This window comes from Phalacrocorax aristotelis, chromosome 4 (genome assembly GCF_949628215.1).
Source record: "Phalacrocorax aristotelis chromosome 4, bGulAri2.1, whole genome shotgun sequence".
NCBI classification, from domain to species: Eukaryota; Metazoa; Chordata; class Aves; order Suliformes; family Phalacrocoracidae; genus Phalacrocorax; species Phalacrocorax aristotelis.
This window is the reverse complement of record NC_134279.1, coordinates 64,082,007-64,093,420: the sequence shown is the minus strand read 5'-3', so window position 1 is coordinate 64,093,420 and position 11,414 is coordinate 64,082,007. Positions and strand designations below refer to the sequence as shown.

The following is an 11,414-nucleotide window of genomic DNA, read 5'->3' as shown; positions in this document are numbered from 1 at the left end:
GGCTTAGAAATTTCCATGCGGAAGTGTTAAACTTAATTGCAGTCCACTACTTTGTGACTCAAGAAGTAAACCATGAATGATGCTCCTTTCTTCCTTCCATTCATCATGTCCCTTTAAATAGTGGTTTATGATGCTAAGAAATAGTTTTTCTAATAGTACCTAGTCTGGACAGTTGCTTCTTGCATTTTACAAACTTAAACCATCCCCCTTTGCGTTTGGCTAGTTGTTAACTGAACATTTTTTTGCATATATTTATAAAACATGATTATAAAATGTTTTACTTCTTTCAAACGCTTTAGAACCGAGCAATTTCATAGTATTACCAGGTCACAAGTACGGTTTTCCCCAGCGCAGAGACTGCAGTGAACAGACTTGGGAAAAGGCTGCAAAGGAGGTAGCGTTAGGCTTGGGGCAATCCTGGCTCTTGGTCTTAAGTTCAGCTTCCACTGAACACTGCATGGTTCCCACGAGCACAGTAACCTGAACAACTCATAAATACCCTGAAGAAAAGAAATATTACTTGTCCTAAGTCATAGATTAGGAACTGAAGCCCAGGGCTAAAGCAACATGTTCAATATCCCAGTATCCCAAGCAGAAGTTAACTCTGTATTTCCAGTCCTCGGCTAATGATCCAAGCAGTGGACACCCCCTTAGCTCTACTCTCCCTCATACAGAAAGGGAAAAAAATCAGCTCTCGGATAATGGAGTATCTCAGATCTGATGTAGAATATGGTAGCAGTAACATTCACACACACAATTTTACCATTCCAGAAGCTGACAGTCACATTTCGTACCCAGCTGGCAGAAGACATAAACTGGGAAAAAGGATTTTCTTTGCCATTTTTTTTGCGTTGAGCGTTGTTCCTGAGTATAAGAGTTACTCTTTGCTCTCTACAGAAATCTCAGCCTGTTATATTGCCCTGGTGATGGCGGAATCCACATTTCAGCTACAACAGTGGGAAGCGCTGCAGGCAGGGCAATGCCCCCAAGAGGAGAGCATTTCTCAGTTCACGAGATGATGAAACACATGTGAACCCTCTGCACTCCAGCCAGCTTCTGGGAAACAATTTCTCAGTGCCTCAGTCTGATGTTGCGCTGCCTCAGTACCGCTTACTTCTCTCTTGGCAAGAAATCACTGCTGTCTCCAAAAAAGAAGAAAAAATGGCTTCAGTGGAGCAGATAACTTGGCGAGTAAAGCAGCAGACACTAACTAGCTTCTCCTCTTCACAGAGAATCGTTGCTGAAATGTACCTCAACATCTATGGTTTGAATTCAGGCTTTAAAAACCACAGAAACTTTGGTATACATCCATGTGGAACAGTCTATGTTGCTCAAGCACCACTTTCAATTTTGACTAATGAAGAAATAAAAATGCAAACCAGCTCCTTGACAACCAGCACGCAAGTGAGCGAACTGCCCAACTGTGCCATAATAAAGCTCCTTCCTCTCCCCTCACTGCATGTTGAAGGTCACTTGTTTTAGATAAGCACGTGAAGTCATCAAAAGGAAGGTTAATGTAAAAGCTTCATAACTTAACTTTTTTTTTTTTTTTTTTTTTTTTGGAATGTTGGTGAGGACTGAGGAGCCAGACTAACAAACTAACCAAGAAAGGACAGAGTGTTCACCCTGCCCAAAACAAAAATGCCTAAAACTTTTTCCGCCTCCCTCCTTCCCTCCCCTCCCATGGTTCTCCCGGTGACGCCTCCCCTGAGCCAGCATTACCTAACTTTTACACAAACACGCAGTTCCCATCAGCATCAAACAGCTCTGGCTTTCTGTCTGACCACATCTCGGTTCAGGGGAGCAGAAGCAAAGAGCTACTTCTGAGGGGTTCTGCAGCAGCTCTGAAAGGTAATCTGCTTGGTGGATTTTTTACTTTCCGGTTGTAATGCCTAGCTAGCGGTTAAGTAGATGGAACAAAAACAGCCTCCTGGCAAACTGTCTTGCTGGAATTTGTAGTAAGAGAAAAGTCTCAATACAAACTCAAAAATAGATTTAATAACACTTTGGCTTACTTGCTTCCTGCAGGGCAACAGAGGCAGTTTTTAAGATCAAGATTGAGTGTAAAATATAAAATCACTAGTATTTCTTTTAGCCATGGGTGTCAACTGTATGTGTTCAAACATGCACATGCATTCTGATTTGGTTTCAGTTCGTCACATGAGACAGAGTTAGAAAGCAGTAGTCCACCGGGACCATGCCCCACCTGTTTTGCTCATCCCTGCCAAAGGCTGCGTGCCTTTCTCTCCAGCCATACTGCTGCAAAATGCCCTTAATTCTTTGTAGCTTCTTGCACCTTTTGCAGGCTCTGAATTGCCAAGATGCTTCTGCTTCTTTCTCTGGTCACTGGGCTTGCCCTGTCTGCCTCCGGTGTCACAGCAGACAAAGAAACTGCTCCAAGCCAAGGGTTACTTCATGACATAGAGAAGAAAGTGAAAGACCTCTGGCAGAATTTGCTCTACCCAGTAATGCCTGGTAATGAGACTGATGGGATGATTTATGCCACTTGTGAAATGAAGCCCAGCTCCAAAATAGATCCTGACAAGCCACAGGTGACTGGACAAGTCTTATTCAGACAGTGTTACTCACACGGAAGATTAGAAGCCATTTTTCACTTGGATGGGTTTCCGTTGGATAATAACCAATCTGGTAGAGCTATACACATCCACGAGCTCGGGGATCTCAGCAACGGCTGTGATTCTACAGGAGGACACTATAACCCTTTCAGCGTGAATCACCCCCGTCACCCAGGGGATTTTGGAAACTTTTTTCCTAAAGAAGGCAAAATCAGAAAATACAAAACACAACTCTCTGCCACTATGTTTGGTCCATATTCCGTCATGGGCAGATCCGTCGTGATCCATGAGCAGGAAGATGATATGGGCAAGGGCAACAATAAGGCCAGTTTGGAAAATGGAAATGCTGGGAAACGTCTGGCTTGCTGCGTGATCGGGATATGCAACAACAACTTGTGGGAAGAGAAACTGGCTGAGGTTACAGATAAGAAGAAGAGAGGGCTCCACAAACGAACATAGAACCAGGCTTAAGTGAAGACCAAGAAGCCGGCTATGGCCTGGGCAGCACAAAGTACCTTAGGCTGTGTCACTGGCCACTAAGATATATGGCTAAAGAATTCCCATTTCCAATCGCTTGCTCTTCTAAGAAATGCGTATCACTTTGTAGAGCCTCCTTTCTGTAAGCCCAGCAATAAACCCAGCATCAACTCAACACTGTGATGTATTTTCTTGAAGAGAAAATAGTCCTTTCTATGCAGTTTGGGAGTTGAATGTGTGTAAGTAAGAGTGCTAACGGATGTGGTCGATAGTCTGAGAAGAGTCTGTGTGCTGTAAGGGGCTTGTAAGGGTAAGCTAGACACCAAAGGGAAAAAGTCAATATGAGTAAGTAAGAAATTGCCTCTCATTAGACACTGTGGTGTAGTTAGCTGCAAATCTGAAAGGCACAAAAGATCTCTATCCTTTCAGCAGTGTTGGGTGTGGTGTTGCAAGACCTGGATAATGGAATTCCCCTAAAAAATAAGGGAAAGTACAGAGATTTCTGGTTTAAACTTCAGATCCATTACATTATTCTACTTGTATTTTCAGGTTTTATTCTCAAACATGTATAAGCTTCTCACCTATTTTAAATTGTCCACATGGCTATAGCTAAGTCGCATCTGAAAGCAGAGTTAAAAGAAATATTCCCGTTTACCATCACTCCCCAGCAAAAATTCCCTAAAGCCTCCAGTTTGTGCCTGCTAGTAACTAAGTTGCATAAAAACGTTTTAATGCTGCTTAGACAGTAATGATAAAGTTAGCAGATCAGAGATAAATATTGTTTCCAAAGCTAAAAAATACTGAGTGTGTTTCTTCATACAAAAAGGTAGGAAGTAAATCAGTCAATTTAGACTGGGAGAAGTGACAGTGAAAAGATGTAAGTCAGATAATTTTCAGCCTTAAAACTCTCACTCAGTAAAGCTTTACTTTTTTAATTTAACACAAGTCACTGAAAATACTAAAACACTACCTCATGACTATCATTCATCTGATACCGAGAAAAGGAAACAAGCAGGTAGAACAAGCATATCAGGAAATGTTTTTATTAAAGATGACAAAATGTATTAATATAGTTGAAACACGTTGTGCAGTTAATCCAGGCAACAACAAAAGAAAGGTTTGCAAATAAATTAAACTGCATAATTTAGAAAGTAAAACTACAAAACAGAAGCTGGTAAACAAAATCCTATCTTTTAGAAGTGTAGCAGACTTTCAACTTAATCTCGGTTAAGATTTTGAAATACATTCCTGAGCTCATATGGATTAAAGAAACTCCACTGTCTTTATTACACAAATTCCCATAAGCTTAAAAAGTCTTACTTAGAAAAGAAGCAGAATTCTAAAAGATGCTGCTTAATCTGTCATTTTCACACACTTATTTTACAAATTCAGTGAACATTGTTTTTCAAATAACCACAGTATCGTACTTTCAAATGAAATCCTTCTCACAGATAATGCGAGACAACCTCCTTAAAAATCAGTTTGCGAAACACATCTTCTCCATACCCCTGCCACAACATTCCCTTCCCGTTTTGCTTCCCCAGAGCCCAACACCAACAAGGCTTATATCTCTGGATGCAACTTCTGCAATTCTGAGGTCCTAGAAAAAGGGAATGTAAGTCTAATAAAAAAACCCCAAACCAAAAACCATCAACAAATGCACTCCCCTAAACGCCCCGAAAAACCTAAAGAAGTGTTGATTCCACAACAAAACACTAATTAATTTACTGGGAAAAAAATCATCATTCTAATAGCACAACAATATCAATTAAAGCAATATCCAAGGAAGATACTGACAAGAATATTCAATTAGTTATCACATAGTGCAGCAAAGATGTCTTACTTTTACAAGTGTCCTGGCTTTGAAGTCCGTTCCTGGAAGAAGGCTAAAAATGTAGCTAGAATACACATTCACTAGGGCGGAAAGGAGAGGGACTGTACTGCAGCAGTGACATAGCACTAAACGTAAGGTTTCGAGAGATCTAGATATCTCAGTGGAACTTAATGATTGCAAAGATATAAAAATGGCACCTAAGAGGGAGAATGGTGTGAGGATAATTACCAAGATGCCCTAATTGTTGGGTTGTACATCGCTATGTTCTCACAGAAAAAACATACTGAAAAGAATCAACGAATGAGGCACTAAACAGCTGTTGGTCCAGCACTGCTTCTGCCCGCTCAAATTTTTGCACCAAGCTCTTCATTAATTAATAGCATTAACTGGCTCTTCAGGGACCAGGAGCAAAACGCTAACCCACACAGACAACTGTGGGTCAGGGAAGCCACAGGACAGGGAACCAATATAACACCCTCAACATTTCTGAGCTCAGCTACGTGAAATCTTGACCTTCTTACTCGCTTGCCTCAGTTCTGACCGCATTGATATTTAGCTCTGCACAGGATTAGTCTGTGAATGATAGGAAATAATACATCTTGAATAAAATGCTACTTCATGTGACATTCAAGCATTAAAGGAAAAAATCCTGCCACATTCTCCCAGAGATTTCAGTTTCTGCAGCTATTTCTCTTCCAACTTGTCCATCCTGTCATATAAATGAGTCAATAGTGCAGTCAGTTACAATTAATGGGACCAGCATAACAATCTCTCAAATACTTAAACTCTTCTTGGTTTTTCAGGTGATGAGGAACTTAAATGGTGACCAGGATAATGAAAGAAAAACTTTTTACTGCTTCATGTCCCTTATACGCTTAAATATACAGATGGTTTTTGTTCCTAAGGGCTGCTGCTTAAAATCAGTGAAATGCTACAATATCAAATTACCTTTAAAGAGGAAGGAAACATATTTGTGGAGCACTGAGAGCATGGCTTCATTGCCTGCAGACAGACACTGAAAGGGTTACATGAATGCACCTGCTAGGGAAAACACATGAGAACTGAGACAAGCCACATTTTTCTCCTTCCCACTATCATTCCTTGTATTTATATGTAATAATTTACATACAGCCTTTCTTCTGCTGAATACAAACTGTTCATGGACTCTGACACCTTGATTATGGCAGCACCTGCTAGCTCAACTTCCGTATACAGAAGAGTTTGTCAGTATCGCTAATATAAACTCTGTTTATTCAGTAGCTGACAAGTGGGCTGTAAAAATTTGCAGCTGGCAGTTATTTGTCAAAGAAGGACTCAATCTGGGAGGGATTTTCCTTTTTATTAGTAGTATTTTATTAAATTTGGTTTAATTCTCTCTGATTGGTTTCAAGTTCTAGGAGTGAGAAATGAACATTTACAGACAATTAGGTCCCAAGCCAGCAGAAAAATTGCCTTGACGGCTGCTGGCCCATAGAAGCTCCACAGCTGCAGAGACTATTCCTTATGCTACAAACAGAAGAAGAAGGACGTGCCTCCCCTTCTCCAACAGCTGCTAACTTCAACATTAAGCATTCCCTTGTTGCTGCCTTCCTAGGAGCAGAGTGGCACAGCTCCAGCATCAGGAGCGAGCTAGGGAATGACACAGCAGCCTCCCTTTTCCCCAGTTATTATAGGATTATTTTCCTATGGCTAAACATCAACAAGGGAAGAAGTTAAAGAAGGCGGCAACAATGCAAATAAACCTTCTGCCACACCACAGATGGGTGAAATGAGGAGGACAGGGAGAGTTATCCTTAATTCCAAAGCATAAAAAAATAAGACAGACACCGATTCCTTTTAAAAGGAGGGCACAGATGGAGTAGACTGAAATCTACCACCCTTTACTCAGCCTGAGGGCTGTTCCACCTCCTGTAAGTTGAAGAACGTGATTCCAGTAACTGAAAGCGCCAAGTAGGTGGACAGGGCATCACTGGTTCTCCTCTTGCTGTTCTCCTTGCTTTGGAACAGCCTTGCCGTTTCTCACAGAAAGACTTCTGGCTTCTCTGACGATGTTTCCTTCAGATCTTCATTAAATTGGGTTCTCAGTGTCAGGTGAAATAACTCCCTGCATGTTCATGAGATGAGCTGGGAGGGGGAAGGAAAAATTTTGTACAGTTGAGAAGATATAAAGGTTTAGAATGAGAGAATGATATATATGCAGGGATAGTTTTCAGAAACTTCCTAGAAGGGAACAGTGATTTTATTCTAAGGATGTACTTAGAGTCACTACATGTAAAGAGAAACAGAATGCAGTCTCAGAAACAAGCAATAGCTTGCAGCCTTAAAATGCTTCTCAATTTATCACTCAATTTTTTTCATCCTTGGAAGACACTTCTAACCATTAAAATACAGTCCAGCATGAGAACCATGCAGGTTACAGAAGCCTAGCGATAACATGATAAATCATTATCATTGGCCTCTTTGCTACACTAATGTAAATTACATCTGTTACATAGAAGCTTCAAATCATTACAGAAAACCAACAGGATTAAACCTCATCACTAATTCTTTCCTTTAGGTAATTTACATTTTGGTACACTGTAGCCAAAACTAACAGAAAAGGAGTTTTATTAGACAAATCTTAACAGTTCAATGAAAAAAATCACCCCTATGGCACACTGTTTCACTGATCATATTTGCAGCACCACAGATACCACAAAAAGATGACAGTGAGATGCTTGACGGCCTGGATTTCATACCTCAAGCCAAACTGTTATCCAAATATTCACAGTTTTCAGCAGGATCAGGTGGCTTCTTGTTTTCAGACTCAGGCAGCTCCTCGGAGCTGTTACTTGTGTGTGCAGTTGTAACACTGAGCCCTCCATGCCTCCCAGGGTCCTCAGTGTGCACCACACCCATGGTGCTGCTATTTTGATCCCCTCTTTCATTTGGAATTTCACAATCGCTCTCTGAGGTTTCGCCATCGTCCTTCAGGGCCTCAGTTTCAGCTCTTTGTTCATTCTCAGAGTTTGAGGGATCCGTGGGGTCGGATGGGTCAGGGCTGGAAAGTGGGAACTCTCCCTCAGATGAACCATTAAGCTCTGCTCCAACCACCACATTCTGCTCCCCTGCAGAAGCGCCTGCTCTTTTTCCTTCCAGTTCTGCAACTGCCTGCTCTGTCAGTTTAATTATCTGACTTCCGAGCTTGTTTATTTCTTCTTCCTCGGAAGGTAGCTGGGGTAATGAAGGATAAAAATGTTTATTTTGCTTCCTGTTATTTAAGTTTGTTCCCTCTGGAGCCAGGGACTCACTTGCAACAGCACAAGTTTCATCACGTTCTCCCTTCTGTTCTGCTGAAAGAGAAATGGAATAGCGAGATGCTCTAGTCAGGCGCAAGTATTTATTAAACATCTGACCTGACGACCATCACCACCAGTGCAGGCCACAGAGATGTTTACCTCAGTAAGGTATTTCTAAGAGTGATTCCCTATCCCATCCCAGGCCCATTTCTTAGATGATAAGCAATCAACACTAAGTTTCTTGCTGGATCTGGCCCTGTTTTGGAGCCTGTCTTTCTCTAGCACCGGCAACTCTAGGAGAGTCATAGCTGACAACATACTGTAGAACAGCAGGGTCAGGCAAACTTTTTCAAAGGAATATCAACTCTAAGCAAGGCAGTCAGCTACAGAAATTTTGGCACAGCTTAATATTAATCCCCAATTCACTGCCACTTTCAGGGGTTAACATAAGCTCCATTTGTTTGGAGTTTTTCACAGGCTTTTATCCAATAAGAAAGTTTCGTTGTTGGTCCTGCAACGTTTCTCCTAACATAAAAGATTATTCTAATGTGGGTAACACCATGAAACAAAGCAACAGTGGAAGAATTTCAAATATACCATTATACCAAAAGACAAACACTGAACAAAGTGTAAGAATAGAGAAAACAGCAATGTATAAACAAACAGCTTTGTGAAAGAGAGAATTTGTCCTCATCTCAGTTAAGGACAAAAACCCTTATTGAAAATAAGCTTGTGAAGTCAAGTGAGAAAAATTTGGAAATGCCAGAAGTATGGCTGCACTGACAGCTTAAAATGGCTCTTGTGCGTACGTGTTACCTTTTAGTATATGAGTATTTACACTATTTCTCCTGCAGGAATCCTGCCTCATGCACTGCACAGGACAGCCTGGCTGCAGGGAGGGATCAGAGCTACACAATACAGGAGCCTACCGTCTCTACCAGACCCACCTCATTTATAATTTGGGAGCTGCTGAGTAAGACAGGGTTGGCATGAAGGGAACAGATACTCCTACTACAATTAAGGAAGCTAGGAATGCTACTCTGAAGAGCTGGAATTTAAGTCTGTGGAAAAGGCAGGGATAAATTAACTTTCAAAAGGTGATCACCCACTGGACCTAATCCTCATTATCTGAGCGCTCAGCTGGAAACCTCAGGGCTTGATTTACAGTACTGCTCTGCTCATGTTGTATATCTGAACATACTCAAAGTGCTCCAAAAAGAGCCAAAACTTATGTACCTCAGATTGGCACTCAAAATTAGCAGGGACTTTACCTTATTCTTTGCATGCCTCAGTTTCCTTCCTCTACAGTGGGATATCACCATCCCATCACCTTGCTGCATTTTTCTGAAGATAAATTGTTTCAAAGCACTAGAACACCAGAGAAAAGTTCATAGAAAAACAGTACTTTTGTGTTCAAGGGATGCTTGAAATAGTGCACAGGCAACACAGCAGGAACAATGCACTCAACGATGGAGAGGGGAAAAAACCTGAATAGCTGTTCATTAGCAGCTGCGATGCTCAAGTACAATCCATCCCATGACGCTATCCATCCTGTGCATCAGCTAAAGTGAGATTTGGTGGCACACGACAGTCTTTAATTCATATGATGGCACTATGTCATTATGCATTTTCACACAGGAACTGCACAGTATATCCTACAGACTTCTACCATCCAGCTTAACTGAAACAATGATAACAAGTACAAACTAAAACAGGCCTTGATGAGATCAGGGTAAGCAGATAGATTAGATTAAAAAAGCATGAAAAAGTCCTCTGGTTATCTGTAGAACTAGCTAGAGCAACATTTGACGTATTACAGAAAGTTCTGAAACAGAACTAAAAAAAGCTAAAATGTTAAAGCTGAAGTTTTTAGCTGATAAAGCTAAAAATGTTTCTTGGGCCAAAGAGGCACCAAATATCAATGGTACTGCTTAAAGGACCATAGCTGACCAACTTGACATCTAGCCCAGTATTTAAAGATATGTAAGAATTTCATTGCTATTCTGCTTATGTGAAGTGTTTTCACTCTACTCATTATTCAGCTAATAAGAAAATAAAAGTGGATTTGTTTTTATTTGTGAAATACTTTTAAACAAAGGGCATACTTGCTTGGTAAACAAAGGCAGAGGAACACATTCCTGTGTTCTTTCCAGCTGCCCAGCTCCCCCAGATTTTGGAGTTACACTTTATAGATGAAAAATTGCAATATGCACCAAGCTCCTAAAACTCACCACCAGACACTCATTCTCTATGCAGAGTGGCACAAAAGGTGACTAAGTGTATCAGTCCCATAGAGCTGCTGACTGCAGAGGAGCTGTGTGACACTAAGCACAGGGATGTGCCTGACAGCTGAACACACACTGCTTCCTTTCCAGGCTTCGAAGGGAAGATGGCAGCCTCAAACACCCTCCAGAAAAAGGATCTGGAGCAATGGAAGATGTTATTGTTGCTCTACCTACTGCTAGAAGTTATGGCATCCCCCACACAGTTGGCAGTATATCTGTGCTCATCTGTGTCACTGCAAAGTTGGCCCAGTTTATTTAAACTATCACAGAGGTGAGTTTTGCCTGACTGCTCACTGCAGATTATCAGGTATACTGAGCCACATGCAAAGGAAAAAAAAACCAAGCTGTTTGTGCAGGCAGAATGGTAATTTCTTAACCTACTCCAGTTTAATGACAGTATTTCTGCAATTGATCTTGGCTCTCTTAACAATTATAGGATAGGGGGCATGAAAAAGGGTGACGACCTGCCGGGAGCAGATTCTTCTCATGTCTGCCACAGGCCTAATCCTTGTCTGCCTTCTCCTCTCCAAGGCTGTTTTATTCTACTCTTCCCCTGCCTAGCTCTTTTCTCCTGCCCTATTTCCCTTTATTTATCCAGTCCCTACACTCTGCCCATTTCTCATCCACCTTTCAATCTTTTTTACCACACCTTGCTTTCACTCTCAGCATTTCGATTGCTTGCTCCTGTGCTCTGACCTCTGCTCAGCCAGACAGAAGTGCCCCCTCACTCAGACTTCCTTTGATTCTACACTGTCTACACTAGTCTTCCCATCACTTGAGAGGCCTGATCTCAGCCTTCCTTTCCTCTGCTCCAGTTTTTTTCCCCTCTAGCTTTACATTATCTTGAAGGAATAGTGCATGCAGAGTTTTACCAGTATTGGTGGCACAAATCAACAGCATCATTGGTTTGGTTTTTTTTTTGTTGTTGTTTTTAGCAGATGAGATTTGAAAGTGAGTGGTTTAG

At 41.4% G+C, this 11,414-nt stretch overlaps 2 protein-coding genes across 6 annotated transcripts in view; one reads left to right on the top strand and one right to left on the bottom strand.

The window, feature by feature from the left end:
- Positions 1 to 1,749: 1,749 nt before the first annotated feature.
- SOD3 (superoxide dismutase 3) lies at positions 1,750 to 3,228 on the top strand. 2 transcript variants are annotated; one of them, XM_075091752.1, is made up of 2 exons: positions 1,750 to 1,851; positions 2,306 to 3,228. In XM_075091752.1, the coding sequence occupies exon 2, from the start codon at positions 2,322 to 2,324 to the stop codon at positions 3,033 to 3,035; it is 714 nt and encodes a 237-aa protein (XP_074947853.1). In that variant the 5' UTR covers positions 1,750 to 1,851; positions 2,306 to 2,321; the 3' UTR covers positions 3,036 to 3,228. The 2 variants fall into 2 exon arrangements, with proteins under 2 accessions (XP_074947853.1, XP_074947854.1); XM_075091753.1 differs by having other exon boundaries at positions 2,287 to 3,228.
- An 852-nt stretch (positions 3,229 to 4,080) lies between these two features.
- The window catches only part of CCDC149 (coiled-coil domain containing 149), a 53,576-nt gene continuing 46,242 nt past the window's right edge, over positions 4,081 to 11,414 (bottom strand). For 2 of the 4 annotated variants that reach the window (XM_075091751.1, XM_075091749.1), the window contains 2 exons: positions 7,626 to 8,219; positions 4,081 to 7,011 (listed from right to left, as the gene is read on the bottom strand). In XM_075091751.1, coding sequence (XP_074947852.1) covers positions 7,627 to 8,219 — 593 coding nt within the window. In that variant the 3' untranslated portion in view covers positions 4,081 to 7,011; position 7,626. The remainder of the gene's footprint in view (positions 7,012 to 7,625; positions 8,220 to 11,414) is intronic. The other 2 variants (XM_075091750.1, XM_075091748.1) reach the window with 1 other exon arrangement.